Source organism: Rhipicephalus microplus, chromosome X (genome assembly GCF_043290135.1).
Source record: "Rhipicephalus microplus isolate Deutch F79 chromosome X, USDA_Rmic, whole genome shotgun sequence".
Lineage (NCBI taxonomy): Eukaryota > Metazoa > Arthropoda > Arachnida > Ixodida > Ixodidae > Rhipicephalus > Rhipicephalus microplus.
The window spans coordinates 201,117,928-201,139,321 of NC_134710.1; the positions used below are offsets into that span (position 1 = coordinate 201,117,928).

The window sequence follows — 21,394 nt, forward strand, 5'->3', positions numbered from 1 at the left end:
CTCGCCCGCTGGCGCAGCCTGGGAGTTTCTTTTCCTCCAATACTTATTTCTCCGTGCCTGTGGCTCATAGTCGCCCACAGCTGTGTGTTCCGTATGGCAGAAAGAGTTTGGTGACGTACGCGACGGAATTGGGACATTACTCATGTCATGACCAGCGAGTCATATTCATGAAACTATCTTACCCTCCCTACTAATTTCGGTTTACCTCAAGTAAAAAAATAAATCAAAAGCTCCTAGATGTAGGCAGCTAGACAGACAGGCAAACAGACAGACGGATATACAGACAGGGCAGGGCAGGATCAAAGTGCCCGCAGTACGCAAGGAAACGCTTCGCATTTAAAACAACTTTTCACTATGGGATGAGGGTTCGTTTTCTTTTCACCATGTACTTTTCTTGCTAGATCGGAGCTCTTGATTATATTGAGTTCATGTATATGTATAAGAGACGAGGTCATATTTAGCAGTAGTGCACTGGTAGAGAAGTTAGTTAGTTGTGAGATTCTTGGTTCGTGTTACGAGTATGACATATCGACAGTAAGCAAGAGGAAGCACAGACATCATGGATATGCAGTACTATGACCGACATTTACTTAACACATGAACACAAACAAGAATCATAAAATGTGTACCATTTTAACTACACATGGTTGCCAAATACCTATCACCTGACTAAGACACTTCATTTAGTTCTCTGTAATGCTGAAATAAGTGGTAATAATGCGTCTATACCTTCTTTTGTTTATAATTAGCAGCTCTCCACAAGAGCATGTGACAAGAGCTTGGCATCATGTCTGGATTGCTTGCAGAATTGCAAATGCACAACATAGATATAAAGAGTGAGGTGGTAATATTGCTGATAGCTGAAAAAGTTGGTTAATAGTATTGTGAGGTGTGTAAGTAGCACCAAATATTGATCAGACACAAATTATATAAGTGCACAGTATGGGTGACGAACATGAACTGCCCCTACCACAAGAAGGATTACATGCATTGAATATGTGACATTCATTACATAACTCTAGGATGCACCACTCTTGTTCAACCGTTATGTACATATGTCATGCTTTCTTTTACTTGAGTAGTAAACTTTTTTTGTTAAAACTGCCTTCATTGTGCTGCCCTCTCACTTGCCATGCACGATAAGGCTTAATGAGAGAAATTATTGATGTCATGCCAGAAGCTGCATGAATGCTTTGTTGTAAAAAAGTACGTACTACTAAAATTTGCATCTAATGCATATGTTTTTGAAGGATTGAAGCATATACTAAGTGGTTTTTGTAGTGTACACACATCTATCTTTGCATCACTATTAAAAGGTCTTTGACTATGGCACATTATATGATGTGGGCAAGTGTTGCTATTGTCTTTGTACCTGTGACTGTGGTGCTGCTCCTGCCAGCATCCAGGTCTGTCATGTGGCACTGGTCTGAAGTGTTTGTTTGGTTTTGTTGTTCTGGCTTGCATTTACACAGTTTGATTACAGCTACTTCAGAGCTACTTGCGTGCCTCTCTAAAGATTGCTCCCGTCCTTGCATTAAGTTTTTATTAGGCTTAAAGTTTTGTACACTTGATTTGTAGGCATGCACCTCTATTATTTATGTTGCTTTGAATCTTGCACTGAATATAGAGTATGGTGAATAAATGATTTTACTATATGTTCTGGTCCATGTTTTTTGCGATAGGCTGGGTGCTCACTGTACCAAGCTTACTTTTTTAAAGCAGAAGTACAGTGTGTACTTTGAATATTTGCATGCATCTTTCCTAGCTATACAACTGATTTAGCATGTTGGTCTGAGCCAAAAGTTAGTACCTTTTCATACTGCAGTAGATTGCATTCAAGATATCTTTTTTTTTAATGTAGTCTAGGACCATCTGTAGCGCAAAATATTGCTTTATAATGGCAGTTTCAGGGCATTTTTTGGCACTCGTGTGTGTGTTCGTAACCAACATGACATGAATAAACCAACATAGTTGATTGAACTATTGGTTTATTATCTTATGTCTACCAAAGAAATGAGCCCTTGATATATATTTTTTTGTTCTTATGGATAACGTGTGCTTGACTATCATGTGATGGGCCACTTCTATGGTTCTCTACTTTTTACATGTGCCATTTGTTGTGTATTACAATTTTTCTCTTCAAGCAAAATGAGAGTAGCATATGTATAATGTAAAACTCAAGTGCAGTTCCAAACAGTGCCTTCTTGATAGCTTTCTCTCATGTGGCCTTGACTGGGTTGAGTGCGGCCACTTGCATACAGGGAATTTACTTGCCTTTCAGCTGTACCTATAGGATGAAGGTAGTCTAACGGGTGCAGGAAACTTCTTTTTTGCTTAGAGTATGTTTACTATTTCTACAGGGGGCTTTAAACAGACCGATTAGGAGAACAACATTCCTATTCTCTGAAGCACCTTTTGCAGCATATGTTCACTGACATCTCCACATTCCTCATGTTATTGCATTGCATGCACTCTGATATAGCTGGTGCACTCCATATTGGGTTCTCGTTTTGCCATAAAAATTAACAACCACTGACATTGATGCCATGGTGCACAAGCTGCAGTGGTAAAGGTATATAGGGCTGGTACAAATTCTTTTATTGATTTTGTACTTTTTGTGCAGTAGAGCAATATGGGATGTGGTAACTGCATATCACAAAAAAGGGAAATTTCAGTTTTCTTTCCAGTTACTGTAGCTTGTCACCACAAGGGCATCCACAGAACGTTTTGCAGGGGGTAAAGAGGCATCTAACATGGGTGCCTTTCTCTCACTGCCCATTAATCAATAGTGTATAACATGCAAAGCTGGCTGGCAATCTTGAAGGCTGTTTCACATGGATATGCAGGACCTAAGTGTATAAAACCAGCTGTGTAGCTTATTGCTATTGCATAATAAAGTCAAGACTGCTGGATCAAAGCACATACGGCGCGACCTGCAGCATGCTCCGAAAACAGCGAGAGGTCTAGTTTTTCGTACTGCTGCTGCAGCGCAACCGGTCAATGACAGTTTGTGCTGGGGAAGCAGTGCATGTCTGGTGTTTGCAGGCTTGCTGTGTCGGATTCACACCGCTGCAAGTGGCCTGTTCAGTGTGGTGTCCACTCAGCTAGTGCATTATTTTATGCCACAACAGAGCCTTTTCTTTGATCTAAATGGTTTCTCTTTTATACGGAGGATACGAAACTGCTTTGACTATTGGGTATGCCCGTCTCGTCAACAGCCAACTTTGACCACATGTTTAAAAAGAATAAAACATTACTGAAAAAAATCTCTTTCATACTTGCATCGTAATAATAGTATCTAAGGTTTTACGTCCCAAATTTAAAACTGGGATATCATGATTATGAGGGATGCTGTAGCAGAGGGCTCCAAAAATTTAGCCCTCACATCACACAGGCCTCTACCATTTCGTCTCCACCAAAATGCGATCGCTGCGGCCGGGGTCGAATGAACAACCTCCGGATCAGTAGCCGAACAACCTAACAACTACACCACTATAGCAGGCTCCTTGTGTCACTTATGTATTAAATAGATTTACAAATGTCCTGAACATTCTATCATGGGCTTTTAGGCATTTGAATATTGCACAACGTTTTCAACAACCTAAATAGCAAAACTATTTTTGTACTATTTGAATATTGCACTATGTGCATGCAGAAAAAAATGAAAATACAAGGTTCTGTGCCTAAATGGATCATATCTCTATCAAGCGAAAATCTCCACTCACTGAACCACCATATGCATGTGATTTTAATGCAGCAGAATAATTTTGCTTTGCAAAATAAGTACTAAAACATTAGAGCTGGTGATGTGATGTCATGGCCTCAAAGGCGGAGCAATTTTCTAGAGCGGGGTTTTGTGCCAGCTCCCGGCCAAACTGGAAGGTGCTCGAGCACACTAGCGCGCCTTTCTAGTCTGGCCATTGCCAGCCTTGGAAGATGCTGCACAGTTGCATTGCCGTTTCCTGTACAGTTAGCTAGCAGGGGTTGAACCAACCGTTTCAGAAAAGCAACACAAATGTGGTTCATGTTCTGGGCAGCCTGAACCACACCGTAGTGCAGGAAACGTTACAAAATGTGGAAGCAGGGCTGAGTGAAAAAGTTTACAGAGATTTCCACTTCTCTGGACTTCGATGTGCTTCTTCACCTCACTGACAAATTGACATTTTTCTTTGAATTTGACAAGCACAAGGAACAAAGCAGTTCTTCAGCATGCTGCGGCTATAACTACCCAGATGATCTATGTTTCAGTTTGTAGGAGGCACAACGCATCATATTCAGTAAGACTACTGTTGTTACAAGACTGTAACCTCACTCTGCAGTATAAAAACAAAAAGAAAGGCATGTTTTCAATAGTGCGCCTTGTTGGAAGATCCCTCACTACTACTGCCCCCCCCGAAAGTTGTGACTGGAACTGTTAACAATGCTCTCCCTCCCTCACCAATGATTGGCGGCTCCACACAATAGGCTGCGCCATGTACGCTTTGATCCAGCAACCGTGGTAAAGTATTGTGCGAAATTATGGGGAAGGGGTAGGCAGCCACCCCTTCTGGCCCATCATCCTCCAGATGTCCATGTCACCAGCACATCAGCCATTTCACACATGGTAATTTTGTCGATAACATTCTCTGAAGATGGGCACTGGTGGTCACTGTTTTACAGTATGGCAATCATTTGCATTTTACATTATGTGGGTGCGCCATGCGCCTGCTGCTGTTAACCCCTTAAGGGCTTTGAACGAGCAGAGCTCGTCTTGCCTAAACTGTCACTAAACCGCTTTGGACGAGCAGAACTTGTTCTAGCGGAATAGATACTCTCCTTTAGCATTCAGGCTCAGAAGCCCGCATTGCGTGTCACGTGGTGGCGGGGACATGTGGCATGCGGTGGCAGTGACCCACGCGTAGCTGGGCCATAAACACAAAAAAGAAGCTATTCGTATTTGTCATCTTTGAGTGATAATAATTCAAGTACAGATCTTGAGTCCGGAAGTGAAAATAGCGATGGCGGGGAATTGAGTAGTTCCTTTGGTGATAGTCAAGACAACTCGGACGCGAACATTGCTAGCGCCTGCCAGTGAAGCCGCTTTGCGTTATTTCACTTTTTGAAATTTTCCACACTGCCTTGAAGCTTCCTGAGTGAAATACCCCAAGGGTGCTTAGCCTACACAAGTGAAGAAAGATGTGGTGTCTGTGACTGCTTTGTTTACAAGGCTTTTAAATTTTATTAGCAGGAGGTGGCTGGTTTTCTGTATGTCGTTCAAAAATAAGCTTCATTCTGTAGATTTGACCAAAAACCAAAGACCAAACAATGCAAAGATCTTCATTCTGAATATCTTTGCATTGTTTGATTGTCCTCTATACGTGAGCACTTCTGGTCAATTATTAGTAATAAACGTTATCTTTAAGATATTGTATTTGGTTTCGAAGTAAGCATGAGTGTTCATCCTGAGTTGGCAACACCTCACGACATCATCATAGTATGAACTAGATGAAGGCCCCATGTGAAGTTCCTCAAAAAAAGCAAGTGTTGTCCACATCACAGAAGATTCGCGAGGCGCACAAAATATCATGACTTTCATCCAACGAGGGCTATTGTTCCTCGTTCATCTCACTTTGTTGTTGGCTTTCTCTCAAAATTGTCGACATTGATCATCAGCTGGAGCTCAGCCTATCAACCATTTAATAGCTGCTTATTTGTGACATTGAAAATAAGTGTGAAGAGCATTGTTTTAAGTGAATTGGGAAGATTGTTATATGCATTGTGAAAGAAAAAAATGGAAGCGTTATTGATGTCTTCGTGAGCCCTTTATCAGGCGAGTTCAACTTATTTCAGCAGTGTGCAAATGTTAGCTTTTTGACATACGTGGAAATAAAAATTGGGCTGTTTTACTGAAAAAATGAAAATAATTGTGGTTATCTACGGGCTCGTGCTTTTTATGTACATTATGTGCCAGCTAACTCGAAATAAAAATTGTAATGAGATACAAGCTAATGGAAAGAAAAGGTGTAATGACATGGAAGGAGGAGGCCAACAATGTTTTATTATGACACCTTGCGCAAACTGGTGACCTTTTTTTATTACCATTTGTTCCATAAAAAACGAGAATTCATTCACCAGAATTCCAAAACTTGCATAATTACCCAAGCTGCCAAATATTTGCAAGACTTGAAAACATAATGTCAAACTACCAGGGGTTGTCAGCTTGCTACATATATGAAGCTAATTTTTCTATTTTCAGAGTTTTGGCAGAACACATGTGGTCAACATCCTGACCTCAAATTATAAAGAACTCAATTGGAGAGATTTTTATAACACACCTAAATTTTCAGTATGGGTGACCATGCTTTAAATGGTCCCTGAAACAGTTTTTTCACATTTTGTTTTTGATTAGATCACTACTGGAGCAAATCATTGGCACCAGAGTTCAATCCAAACACCTATTTTGAACGAAGCTACGAGTACTAAAAAAGTACCTTCCTCTTCCGCTCCGCTTTTCACCCTCAACTGCCCTAAACTCTTCCTTCGAACGCTTGGGGCTAAGCCGCCTGCGTCACGATGTGGCGTGAGATCGCATACGCGTAAATCTCACCGCCGATTCGATACCGGCAGTCTGTGCTGCATGTTCCACAGCCAATCAGATCAGCTGAAAACGATGAGTCAGTGGGGTAGAGCGTGTTGCTTGTTGTATGGGCTGTTGAAAACACGTTTGGCTGAGTCGCAGTGATCTGCAGGGATTTGCAGCTTTAAAGCATTGTAATAAATTACACAGTTTACGTAGGAGCTCAAATCGGTCTCTAAAGCACCCTTGGGACTTGTTATACCGGCCTGATGTGTCTGTAAAAAATCGCTAAAATTGTTTCAGGGTCCCTTCAACACATTCACTGTGGCGTGGGTCGCCGGTGGGTCACAGGCTGTGCTAATCCTCTGCGGCGCCGATGTTATGATCATCAGCTTGCTGATGCGATAACTTCATCAAACATAATCGCAGAGGTACGATTCTTGTTGCAAGAAGTTACAAATGGTCAGAAGAAATTTTTTCTGGTGTTACGATGCCACGACCCACTGGTGGATCAGTCCACACATAAAACCAGACCTCAAGAAAGCAAATGTGTTGAGAGAGAAAATAAATGCTCTCTTCTTTCATAGCTGATTTGAAGTGAAGCCATATCTGTTGAACTTGAAATTATGCTATATGGAGTGTGGACCTTCTATGGAGTGTTTCCATTCACTTATCATCTTCTTCATTCTAGAAGGACAGTCCACTCCAATGAATGCTTTATTAAGAAATCTATAACTTTGCAATGCAACCTAAATATTGTGTCACTCCCTATAAAACTTCCTCAAGATGCTCTATATTGGCTGAACAAAATTTTCTGAAGATGCCTGTGATTGCTAAAGTGCTTCTGCACCTGTGGTTCAGTCATTCAGAGGGTTCTGCGTTAATTTTGCTAAAGCTCACAGTGTGCAATCAGCTCATTTAAGAAGTTTCGCTTGTCAATGCTCTGTGTCAGTTTTGTTATGGTATATGTTATCACCGTAAATCCAGGCCTCTCAGTACTGGAAGCATGCTTACTTTACCAACATTTTGTGCCTCTCTAGTGTTCTTCTCCAGTGTGTTCCATGACTTCTTCATCCAACTTAGCTTCCCACAGTACGTTGTTTTTTTTTAAATGCTACTGCAGAGGTGAGGCTGCAGGATCTGCTGCACATAGCTGTTAAAAATGCATGCATTAATTTGCATATGTGTGCTTAGCCACTCCTCCCAAGATTTCTGAATTAGGGATGCAATGGCCCTGGCTTTATTTGTGAACGTGATGAAATTTTAATTATCAGACTTTGGAAGCTTAAAAGAAACAGGTCCCATTGAACGACTCAGTACAGCAATAGTTCGCAACTATCTTATTGCTTCAGATGTGAAGCCTTTTATGGCACACATCAGTTCCACAGAAAAGTGATTATATCAGGAGGAAAGGAAAAGACGAATTTTTTCAACCCTAAATGGAAGCATGTCCCAGCGTAAACAGTGGAAAGAGAAGAAGAAGATAAAGGTGGGAAGAAAAGAAAAGGAGAAGCGGTGAGTGGCATCCATGGCCGAGAACATGGCGGGCGGCTTTTACATCTGGTTTTCAAGTCCGGTGTTTCCAAGGAATCGAAGCACCTCCTTGAACACTTAGAGGTGATGGTGAACAGAAAAAAGGAATTTTGAATCCAGACCGACTAGCCCGACAGCGTACCTTAGCAAAAAGGGACAGGTGTCTCTGTGCAACTGCAGGAAGATGGAAAACAAGTGCGAAACCGTGGAGTGACATCAAAAGAAAGCAGCGTGTAGGTAAAAAAAAAATCAGATGTGTGCGTGGTTTTTGTCTTGTATTGTAATTTGGTTCTTAATGGGTACTGCTTTCCCAGGTCACATTAGAAATTTTAGACCCTGGAAGTTGTTGCATGCCCAATCAGGAGTTTCGTACCACAAGAATTTTTTAATTTGTTCATTACGAGCCACAAAAGCATGATATGAAGAGGTGAGCTTAAAACCTTTAGCACTCGCCCCATTTAGACTTTGCAAGCCAAATTTCATGCCTGCCTCGTTTGGTATCAAAGTAACTCGGAGCCAAAAGATCACATGTTGCAGACGCATGAATACGTCATGCACACGCAAGGCTACATGCGCAAAACATGCCCTAGCCAGGTCGTGCGCGCAAGCAGTGTTGTGTCGTTTCAGCATTCTCTGAAGTGTACCATGGCCCACTTCTGTGGGATGGATCCCTCTACGTGTGCACATTTGAAGAGACTGTTATGAATAATGTGTCCTTACCACGATACACAGCATCGCTACTGTAAGGGCGATGCACCAAAAAGACGCCAAGTATTCTCAAGACTGGCGCCGACAGGATGCGAGAACGTGAACGCTAACGAAATGTAGGCAGCTTAGCTTAGCATTTCCCTCTAATTGAAGTAAAAATAAATAAATAAATGAAACATGCAAAGAATCTATTTGTATGTTTTAGTATTTCTGCCAACTTTCATTCTTCATTCAAGCAACAGAATGCACAAATTATGCATGCCACTTTGAATAATTCTCACAGTTTCACGTACTACTGTGATGTATGCAGGACCATTCCTTGTTGTACGCGATCTCCTTCATGTTGCGGTTCACGCCCTTGAGATGAAGAGCAAGTGGCATTCTGTCCGACATTTCACCCGTTTCTAAGGCGCATTGTGTTGGAAATCTTGGCAGACGTGACCGTGAGCGCCCAGTGCATTACGCTTGCCAGTTAAAAATACTAAAACCTGTTGAGGGGCTCTTTAAAGTGTTTATAGACAGAAAAGAAATTGGCCCTGTGCAATTGAACCCAGCCAATACGAGGCTAAAGGACTCTATTGGTTTTTTAGTGGTATGTTTATTGCTCTTGTGCTGCCTTCTTTTAGCCATGGCGTAACGAAACAGGCCCAGGAGCATGTTTATTCAATGGTGGGCACTTAATTCACCATGTTGGACAACAAAAAGGGGAGTGTGTAATCTGTAAACCATGCAGGAAAAAGGACAATTACATGGCTACGTTAAGCTACTGGCACCTCTGTGCCTTCATAAACTGTAACATTGTTTTGCTTTCCTGTAGTAGACATCGATTGCACAAATCCTTCTTCAAGATTTGAATTTTTTGTAAAACTGAATTGTGCCTATAGTTATGATTTTGAGGGCCTATAACTGTAGTTCGCCTGCCTGTTTAAGCACCTAAAATGCAATTTTTTAGTGCTTCAAAATCTGGCCTTTAATTATTATTTTACTTCGTTCTGGTGTTTCTGTCTCTTTCTGTCAGCAGTGTGTTCATATATATATCCTTTAACAATGTATTGTGCAGCTGCTTAAATAACTTTGCATGTGTCGTTGTTTGTGAAAGTGTATCTGAGATGTTTCATTAAGCAACAAATTTTATTTTCTGTGATTTTAAGCTAGCTGCCTACGGAGAAGTGCCAATAGCCATTTTAATTTCAGTAATTCACAGTGCCTTGTCAAAATATGGACAGTTGAGATGGTTATTTTATGCTAATTTTCTTTTCTTAGCACAAAAGCTTATAATTTTTAGTTAAATTTTATGCTTTCAGAGTATGCCACGCACCATGTTTGATGATATTGAACGTAACAATTATATACTTTAGCAAAAGATGCACATGGTGACACAGTGTACTGCTGTTTAAACTCTTTTTTATTATATCTATGTACAAGACAAAAACACAATCGAAGCATCACACCTACACTTTTCTCTACTCCAGCTGTCTCAGACAGTTGTGCAAACAGGACTGAACCTGTACAAAAGCCTTGTAAGAAAAAAAAAATATCTTGAAGGCTTTTTTCTTATATAATCTTCTAATCCTAGAATCACTTATATTAAGTAAACATCTCGCACCAAGCAAAGACATCCTTCATTGCCAAACGTGACAGTTTTAGTGTAAAGCCTAGATATATGCATCTATAATCGCATACAATCTACAGCAAAATCTCTCCTTGTGAAATGCAATTGCAACAAATGTAGAGAATAATAACAAAGGCCTAAATAAATAAGCAATGCATAACAAATTCCTCCACATCGTATGGGGGAAAGAACACTCATCTGTATGAGATCTGAAATAACAAAAATGACCATCAGACCAGCTGTAGCTAAAGTCAATGCAGTGATACCTACTGTGCATTGCTAAAGCTGAAGCTATATCTTTTTTTTTTCAAGCCAGTTTATGAAAGTTTTCTGTCAAAATCACCATGAACTGGTTTAGGATGAATAATAAACACTCTGTTCCAAATGAGTTATTCCAATTGCACTTGTATTTGATATACTGAGTGTATGAGTAATGTACAGAACTTTCTTTGTGGAGTGTTACACATACAGTAGTGAAGATCACTAAATATGTGCACATCTCTTTTTTAAGTTGTGCATCTTTTCTACTACATTTTATTCTGTAATCAATTTTATCTCATCATTGCTAGATGTTTCAAGGGACAGAGAATATGCAGAATGTGTAAACATTATATAAAGGTGGTTTTTGCCATGTTGGCACATCACACAACTTGATTTCTTGACTAGCCAGCTGTTTGTCAGGGGTATATGAGGAACATATGTTGTGTGATACAATGACTTGCATGTTAGGTGACTCTTGATGATGCCTATAGCATGCCAGTAATTGAGGGCTGCATTTGCACCTCTGAACAATGGCGGCAATGGCTGAAAAATGTAACGGTTAGTGTCATCAGCTTCTATGTGGCTTTGTCACTCAGCCCAGTGACGCATTGTAGTTTTGTTGCAAAGAACAATTGCAACTGGTGTACACCTTAGGAACACACACCTGTGCGTGAGTTATCTAAAGGTCTGTCATGCATAATTCAAGAGATAATGATGAGTTACTATACCAAGAGGTATCTATATAGAGTGCATTCTACTTTTATGGAGGCCCTCCATTGATATCAACTACAGAATAGCACTGAGCTAGACTGATATCTAATACTGGGCACATATGCTTTACCAGTTATAAATGTTCGACTGCCCTTCCAGCTGATACAGATCTCAATATAAAATATTTGGAGTTATGAATGTATTTTTTTCTGCCATTCAGTTTTAGCCAGAATGGTTGGGTTACTTCGTTAATTGTTTGCCTATGAAGACAAATATTTTGAATAAAGTGAAATATTTATTTCATATCTAATCTATCTAATCAGTAACAAACAAAATTAACTGAAAATATAGCTGGCCACAAGGAACTTTGAGATGAGTTTTAATTGATAGTAATTCTTAACTGCTGATTATTACAGGTCAACTATAGTAGCTCTTTTCTATTTAGGTCAGTAAATGTTAACAATAATATGAAAACAAGACAAGTGAATCATATCCTGCTTTGCGCATTACAGTAGACCCAAAAATTTTTTTAGCTTCCAGAGCCATTTATATGAGGTGTGAGTTATTTTTCAGGGTATTTGCTTTATCTAATATGTCTTCAGATGCCTAAACTGCCATTGGACATGTAACACTTGATACTTACTAGCATCGGGTCTCTTATACGTGCTTAATCTATGGTATGTAAGTCCCAGCTTTTTATTTTCAATCATTATGTAGCTTCTTCAAGATCTTGTTACTTACTACTGCAGTTCAAAGCCACACTGGAACTGAAAAAAAATGTATGATGTGTAGTAGTGTTGAACCATTAATGTTTCCAATCAGTCCAAACTTTCACATTGTTATTAGTTTTATGTAGTTATGAATCACAAATCACATAATTCCTTATATTTATATTTTGTTATGATCTAGCAAGCTCATTACTTTACAAATCAACAATTGTAATATGTAGAGGATAGTTCAAAAGTTCAGCATGAAAATTGACCGATGCAAAGGGACTATGCTAGTGGCTATTGCTGATGTGTTAGAAAAAAGAGAAAGAAAAAATGATTCACGGGCACATCTTAGCAGCTGCTTATAGGCCACCTAACATTCTTCATAAGTGGCTATGACCATCAATGCCCATGAAAATTTCTTAATATATATTGCAAAAACAATGCTTAATCAAAATAAAAATAACAATCGTGATGTCCCATGCACAAAGCACTAGAAAGCTAGTAGTACTTTGATTTATGTTAGCGCACAGTGAAGTACAAGTGGCTGGCTTAACTAAATATAAATACTATTGGTTCATACCTCAGGTAGTTATGAATAATGACAAACTCAACAACTACAACATTTACACAAAGAGGCAGGAAGTCACTTCTACATCTATACTGTTGGATTACCACACTTCTACTTTTACACTGGTGGAAGTTGTTCGTTTGCCACAGTAAAGTTCACAGCACGTTCCTTTCTTCTGTAGGAACACAGGAAAGGGCATTTGAATGGGCTACCATATGCTTGTACAATGGGTGTTCACTTACGGTTATTGTACATAAAACATTTTCAGGGCGTTTGCATTGTCTCAGGAATAAGCCCTAAAACTTCCATATCATAGATAAATAAATAAAACATTTTTTACTGCATCTGCAGCTTATTATCTTAAATTTCAAGTTTGGGATGACAATTTGTTTCACTTTTCTGATATGTACGGTGAACAAATTACTATATGGTGACATTGCTGATTTCCATACAGTACCATCAAATGCCCTTAAAAACCCACATGAACATCTTTTGCTGCAAGAAATGCAACCAAATAGCATACTGGCAGGAGTACGCCTTTGACAGAGAAATGTTGCACAGACACCTTCTGTGCATTCATGGGTACCATGAAGTAGTGGGCAACGGGTTTGATTGCAGATTACAGCATACGCTGTCACTGACACATCAATACAGTTAATGTTTGTCCATAGCAGCTCACATTGACCAGAAGCACAAAATGCTTATGCTGCTTTTAAAAAGGCTGAAGTTCTATGATCAAGCTCACAATTCAATAAGAAAGAGAAGGTATACACAAACACAGCACTGGTTACACAAAACTTTCTCATGGGTTGGCCTTCAGAGTGTTCAACAACCACCCTCATAACTTGTTCATGCATTCTCAGGGAACTAACTGCCTGTGGATGTGCTGATTCACATTGTGGCCGTGCCTTGATAACATAAGCCTTCATCAAATAGTGGCTGGAGTTCATTCAGATGGGCCTGGGGATCCAGAAGGCAATATTCAAATGCCGGGATTATGATTTCTCCTGGCTTTACAGGATGTCCATGTTGTCAAACAATGTGCCTTCACGTCACTGTTGCATTGGTCCCTTGAGTGTTGTCATGTTGTTAGGCAGACAGGCTCTGTATTACTACAGCTCGTGTTGCTGGCTTGAACAACTTGTCCATTATGGCACAAGGCAGGTCGCTGGTTCATTTCTCACTATGCACAGCACACAGTTTTTCTGCACACTGTCATACACCTATGATCGTAACATATGTACAACACGCACACATTTTTATAAATTAATCGAAGGGCTATCTCTGGCGAAGTCCAAAAAAAAACAAAGACGCCCAAGCCTGTGCTGTTGCTCAGACAGACGTGGCCTTTGTCCACCTGCGCTTCTTCCTTCTTGTAGCGGGTCTGAGTTTCATCTCTACCCTGGACAGTTGCACCCACTCAAGTGCATCCATGTCATACCAAGTTAAGCCAACTTTGTACTTGCCATTAATGTTAACATACTGGCAGTGGTTGTACCACCAGCCTGAGGAGTAGTACACAGCACAGTGAGTGCTACTGAAGTCATTATCTCTGTCAGCAGTGCTGAATGCCATACCTGAATGGTACTCAAGGGCATTGCTGGCGTTACCCCTGTAGCCCAGTACTTCCAGACGATACCTCTGAGCCTCTGAACCAACAGCGACATGGTCATATTCAACAAATTTGTAATTTCCTGACACGTCCCAGAGGTCGATACGAAGTGAGTAGTTTCCAGAGGAGGTGATCTCATGCAGTGCATCATTTCCTAGCCAGTGCTCACCAGTCACCTCACCAAAACCTTGCTTGTAATCATCCCAGTTGCGATAGAAGTCTTGAGAGCCATCGCATCGGCGCTGCACTACTGTCCAGCCACCACCATCTGTCTGCATATCACAAAAGACTAGGCGGGCCTTCTCAGCACCACGGGGGTGAATTAGTCGCGCTCCACTGTGTTGACCATTTGTAGGATGACTTATGTTGGAAGAGCAGTCTGCAAAGACAAAGGGTAATGTGGTCAGGAGTATGAAATTTAGTTCATTTGTTTGGCACAGACTGGGTATGTAAAGTATAATGTGGTCAGGAGCATGCCACTGAGTTCACTTGTTTCAAACAGACTGATTATGTAAGGTAGATAATTTGACACTTCTTGAGAAGGTGATTTACACTTGAAATTTGCCATAATATTGTTAACATTGTTGTCAGAACTACCCGAGACTGGAATGGCCTTCCAAAAGATGTTGCACTTGTCCGTGATGCAACACGCTTCCGATATACTATCGAACATACATGAATTGATGCCTTTGGACTTGCCTTCGTGAAATGGATTGTCGTATTTTTATTGCCGCCATTTGTATCTGCATTTTGTATTTTAGTCTTATTGATGTTTATTGTTATATTGTTTATCGTTTTCTCTTCACTTATGATACCCACCCCTCATGTAATGTCCCTCGGGACCCTTGAGGTACCAATAAATAAATAAAATAAACAAATAAACATATTGTTATGAAGAAGTATAATAATGCATGTGCATTAATTTCAATGCAAGTGAAACTAATCATTACATTCACTTAGCAATAGATACTATGGATTTCATAATAGAAGGGACAGTGCTTATGTGTGCCCATTACAGAGAATGAGTGACAGGTACTTGCCTTGTGGTAAATTGTCCTCAAATTTTTCCACTTCTCCCTCAAGATGAGTAATATTTTTTCTTATTTTGGGCACTTCTGCTGTTACGTTGTGTAGAATACTGGCCAAGTCTTCTTGCTTTCTCTTCCACTCGTCAAGTACGTCACGGTTCACAGCCTGGTCCAGTGATCTCGTGAGGTGTGCCAATTTACGGCTGTTGCGATCAACTAGCTTGGAAAGACGTGTACTTGCCACTTCAAGGTTCGCTATCTTAATCTCTTGTGACACCCAGCCACTGCCTGCTTTACGGCTTGACACTGTTGTATTGAGGACTGCTCCTTCCACGCTAAGTATCTTGTAGCGAGTTTTGTCAAGCTCATTTCTTGCCTGCAGTAAGTCATTCTTGAGGCTGGCGAGGGTCTCTCGTCTGGCAAGCTCATCTTGTCGGACAGCCTTGGCTAGTGATAATGCAGTGGCTACATCAAAGTCACATTTGGAGACTTCTTTGCGCAGATCAGTGAGACCTCGGTCTACTTTCTTCTCAAGTGTGCGCAAATCCCTGAAGAGCTCTACCGTTGAGGCATGGACCTTGTCAATACTTTGGAAGCAGCCCGAGACATTTCGCACCTTTTCATTTTGTGCCAGGATTCGATCTTCCAGCTGACGTAACTGGCTATCAAGCTGTGTTGAGTAGGCTGTGTTGGAAACTCCTTGCAGTGAAGCTATTGCCACAGAGAGTTCAGTGCTGTTCCGACGCAGTCGGCTGATATCCTTGGCCAGTTTGGATTGATCGTGAGACAGCGCTTGGACAGTCTTTTGCAGATGGTAAACTATCTGCCGGAGGTCTCGATGGTGGCGAATTTCATGCCTCTGCGTCTCCATGTCTCCATCTGTTGAATAAAAGTTGGAGTAGAATGAACAAAATGAAAGGAACTTTTGCTTTGTGTCGAGGACGTCTTACTGTAATATAATATGTCAGGTGTTGCAAAGTAAGAACCTGTCTTAATATATGTGTTATTGCAGCTTGTGTATTTCCTGTCTGCCTTGACCAGATGAATATAACAGGTGTGCATTAGCCGTCAACAAGCTTGCAATAAGCCCACCTATGAAACTTGTAAGCAATGATTTAGTTATCATAAACTTATCGTAAGAAGCTTAACAAAGTGTGTTTCTTTGCAAATGTTAACTTGAAGCATCAATTTTTCAGAGTGGTGCCAACATTGACAGTGGGCATGAACTATCACAAGTTAGCAGCTCTGTATCATCCCCGTTTTTTCTGTCAAATAATGGGCCAAGAAAGAAAAAAAAATGAGAGAGCTGCAAAAGTCAGCGCTAGTATATTACAAAAAAAGAAATTCTGAAACATTTATTTTTTTTTCATCAATAATACTGTTGGTTTTACAGTTACATCAAAAGACATGTGTTACATAGAACCATAGTACATGTATATAGATGCAGTTAATTTGCATGTCTTTATGTAATGGGCTGTAGGTTTTGCTTTTATTTATTTAATTAACTAAATTGTCATATGTCTTTGTGTATGTAATAAAATAATTTGTGTTTAGTTTTGAACTCTAGAGAATCGAGCATAGTACTAACCAGCACGACGTGGGATAAGATCATCTGCAGGTTCCATCCCTGAGCCCTCGAAATATTCCAAAGCATCTCCATCCTGGTGCTTTTCCTGTAATATAGTTACACAAAAACATCACATGAGGAATTGCAGCATTCTTTTGTAGCTGTGTAGCTCTTGCTTACTGTTCAGAAATTTCGCATGGTTATTAGGAGAATCTCATGCTGAAGCAAACATCATACAACTGTTCATTTGATTATCTTTTGGTCTATTTGCAGCTTTCTAGTATGGTGAAAAAAATGAAAAGGTAGTATTAAATCGTGTATTAGGCATGCTGCTTAAATATCACTGGAATGTTATAGCTGCAGTTTTTTAGAGGAATAAGAAAAGCTGTGACTGCAATGACATTTTCTTATATCATTGTGGCATTCTCAAAGTCATAGAACATACATGTGCCAGCAGTGCACATGCACACAAGATGGGTAAAAGTTCAAACTGATTTTTTTCAGATTGCTTTAGTAAACATCCATTTGCAGTAAGTGCATAAATCACATAGATACACGTTTTATTTTCCACCTGCTTTAGAGCATTTGAATACAGCAATTTGTCTTGTTACTGGACAGAAATATGTTTTCTGTATAAATTTATTTTTTGTCACTACAAAAATTGTAACAAAAACAAGATGACCATAATATATGCTTTATGCTTATTGTTTTCTTATATTTGCTTTGTTCTTCTTGAGACACTGCCCCACCGCGGTGGTCTAGTGGCTGAGATACTCGGCTGCTGACCCACAGGTTGCGGGATTGTATCCCGGCTGCGGTGGCTGCATTTTCGATGGAGGCGAAAATGCTGTGTGCTCATGGGCTCAGATTTGGGTGCACGTTAAAAAATCCGAGGTGGTCGAGATTTCTGGAGCCCTCCACTACGGCGTCTCTCATAATCATATGATGGTTTTGGAATGTAAAACCTCAGATATCGACGATCGATCCTTGAGATACTGCTTTGGGTAATTCTTCTGCATAGAACCGCTGACTGCAATGAAATTCCACTTTTGCTATATGTGAGAAGTGTGTAACACTGAACAACTGAAGGCTGTTCCTATGTTCATTGATAAATCAATAATGCTTCATCATGTTTTGGAATGTTGTATTCATTTGCCAGTGACTCTTTTCTAACACCACACACAGTTCAGTATCTTGTCATTGTAATGTCATGCAAACCTCGATGTGGAGTGGAGAGCATTATCAGATATCATGGATGTGCAGAACAGCACACCAAGTATACGTCATATCCAGAGCATGATATGCCATATTGCTGCAAAATCTGAGTGAGAGCAAAACAGCTGCAATTTTGATTTTTTTTATCATAATAATCATCAATAAAGTTTTACATCCATGCTGGATAATGCTTGTTGGAACTGCTAGATACTCTGGGTTAAATTAATGAAAGATGCGAGGTAAATCGTAGTTATTATTTGTAGGAAGGATAAGCTAAGAAAGGTTCGAAATTTTCTTGGAACTGAAGTGCCAGCCTTGTGATTAATGTGACAAGCCAGATATATTTCTCACTGTTTCTGACTTCTAAAACTTTTAAGAACATGAATGCCAAGATTAATTTCACTCTGCAAAAGCTGCAGTTTGTGGTAACATGGAAGCAATCTATAGTGTAGTCGAACCTGAGGATAAATATTAGCTCCCCCCACAGTTGTTACCATATCCTATGCAAAAAAATAATTTGCATAGATGCTCCAATAAATTAGTCGCTGACTTGCCTGACGACAGGCTCTACTGCTTGTTGAAAGCTGTCGAATTTTTTTGTAAAAACACATTTTTGTTCCTGGTTTAAGATGGAAAACCTGTACGCCCCGACAAAATTTTATTCTGACATCAGTACTCAAATATCTTGGTGAGAACAGACAATCTCAATTTTCTCAAATGCCTAGTGTTTACTTCTGCAAAGAAAAAGTGCGTGCACTTCGAGCGAGAACTATCTGGTGCGACTTTGTAGTAGAGGTCGCCGACCATATTGTACCATGGTTGTGTGGGTAAAACATTTATTCCTAGGTTGTAACATAGGGCTGTATTCTCCGGCAGCCATTTTAGGATATGCTTTCACTTTCGCAAGATGACCTGGCTGCGAAGGCGTCGTCGTCAACGTTTCGGGGCACAGTGCCAAGCGTGCAGAGTTGCATCCTCAGTCCACGCGAAGTTGGCGAATTTCCAGCCACACCATCTCCTGTAAACACGCCTACCGTTAGTCACACGAAATCGCGTGGAATGGGAGTACCTCGGAAAGTGATCGCCCGCAAATCGCCCCAGTCGTTCTAGCTTTTAGTTTTTTTTTGAACTTTTTTGTTCATTTTCCTAAATAAACACAAATAAATAAATACTGCGTGGTGGAATCGTCTGAAATAGAAACTTGGAGTCTAGTGAAATTGAGGACGTTTAATAGTTTATTGATATGTGGGGTTTAAAGTCCCAAAACCACCATATGATTATGAGAGACGCCGTAGTGGAGGGCTACGGAGATTTCAACCACCTGGAGTACTTTAACGTGCACCCAAATATGACCACACGGGCCTACAACATTTCCGCCTCCATCGGAAATGCAGCCGCCGAAGCGGGGATGCGATCCCGCGACCTGAGGGTCAGCAGTCGAGTACCTTAGCCACTAGACCCCCGCGGCGGGGCATGAAGCTTCGCTGGTCGCGACCACAAGCTTCACTGAGAGGAATGGCTATGAATTTTTTTTACGAGCAATAACGTGTGAGAAATATTCCGTGCTTATCGCTGATTAACTTTTGTCGATTTTAGCGTCTAAAATTATCTAATGTAACAAACAGTACTGTTTCATTTGTCAAGAAAAAAAAACTAAATTGCTGTGTTGGCTGTGCCTTCGCTGCAGTGAAGTCTAAAGGCCTGACCACACGTAGCCGTTGCATCGCGCCAGCGCGTGGCATTTTGACGAGGCGCCGGGCCCTCTCCCACATAGAGAGCGAGAGTGTGCAGCTTTGCGTAGCCACGCGCCCTCTCTCTTAATAGGGAGAGGGCGCGGTCAAAAAGTCACGCGCTGGCGCGCTGCAACGGCTACGTGTGGTCAGGCCTTGATACACAGCGGTTACGACGTGGCCTGGTCACCTTAGCGCTTGGCGGGTTTGCGTAGAAGCTGCAACTTCTTTCTTGGAGCGAAACAAGTTCACATCTTACAGTGTGCGCAAAGGTGTTAATGTATAGGAATGTATAGGTTTCACATTACCGCCATGCCGCCGCGTGCAGGAAAAGAATAATAACGGAAGACCATTGTGTACTGTTGTGCGTGTCATCGCAGAATAAGTCCAGTTACGCATCGTTTCCCGAAAAAAAAAGCAGACAGCGCGAAACGAAGGGCGACGTGGATCACAAACTTGCGGCTCGGAAAAAAAAATGTGACTGGTATGCTGCTGGTTAGTTCAAAACACGTCGCTCTCAACTTATCCTCGGTGAGTATATTATTCTCGGAAAGTGGAATATACTTTCGTTTACTTAGGCATGCGCTCGAAAAATCGGGGACGCAGGCGTGATTTGGTCATGCTTGTTTTCTGCACCAGCCTTATATTGTGTTAGTGATGCTCAAATCAAGCGGCATGGTTATTCTTGCTGACGGTCAGTTCAGTAGCGAAGTCACGAGCAGATTTATAACAGGCACTCCTACGTTATTCTTGCTTTTGTTCTGTGGTCTGTGCAGACTGCGGTGTTCTCATTCAACGCGGCGCGTTGGAAGTTCATCTGCTCGCAAGAAATTTAAAGAAAAAAAATGCGGGCCTCTTAAGCTTCGCCTTTAGGAGTTGAACGCGATAGCGATATTCTGTCCCTATATACTGCGTACTTCAGACAAATAGTGCATGAAATCTGTTCGAACTTAAGTGCGTGCGTGCCTTTCGTAGTGGGTGAGCGGCTTTAAACCATGAGGTCAATATGGTAATCACATGTTCTGACGCCCGATGACAATGTACACGCTTGTACCACGCAGTATTACTGGAATACTTCATGGTGTACTGGGTGAAGCATGTGTACAGGACGCGTGTGTTTGTAAAGCATGAAAGTTACTTTCACTGCATTTTCAAGCAGAGGAAGTTATATTCACTGCATTCACAAGCAATGGCATGACAGTGTGGTGGAACATATCCGTTTCCGTCGCATGCGACCCGGGTTCGATCACCGCTGTGATCCAGGATATTTTTATTGTTTATTTTATTTGCGTCGCTCTAGAATTCTCGGTCATGCATAAGTTGGCGATTTTTCGCTCACAACCAACGGCATCATGCCGAAATTTCTGTGAAACGAGCAAAACTGCAAACAACGCTTGTTCTATAGCTTTTGGAAGACTCGGCCTGCGCACCGCTACTTCGCTTCCCTACAATGAGAACGTGATCGAATTTTGTTGCAATAGATATTCGTTCCCAGATGATGCATTTATATTCATTAAATATAATTTTGAACCAGAATAAACAATCGAATTTCTGGAAATGTGACGCGGTTAATCGAATAA

At 40.8% G+C, this 21,394-nt stretch overlaps 2 protein-coding genes across 4 annotated transcripts in view; one reads left to right on the forward strand and one right to left on the reverse strand.

The window, feature by feature from the left end:
- The window catches only part of LOC119187687 (uncharacterized), a 782,552-nt gene that overhangs the window by 229,986 nt on the left and 531,172 nt on the right, over positions 1 to 21,394 (forward strand). The window lies entirely within an intron of this gene.
- LOC119187619 (uncharacterized) overlaps positions 10,185 to 21,394 on the reverse strand; it is a 61,357-nt gene continuing 50,147 nt past the window's right edge. The window contains exons 3-5 of the mRNA XM_037435708.2: positions 16,891 to 16,975; positions 15,315 to 16,181; positions 10,185 to 14,653 (exon numbers count right to left, since the gene is read on the reverse strand). Coding sequence (XP_037291605.2) covers positions 13,995 to 14,653; positions 15,315 to 16,181; positions 16,891 to 16,975 — 1,611 coding nt within the window. The 3' untranslated portion in view covers positions 10,185 to 13,994. The remainder of the gene's footprint in view (positions 14,654 to 15,314; positions 16,182 to 16,890; positions 16,976 to 21,394) is intronic.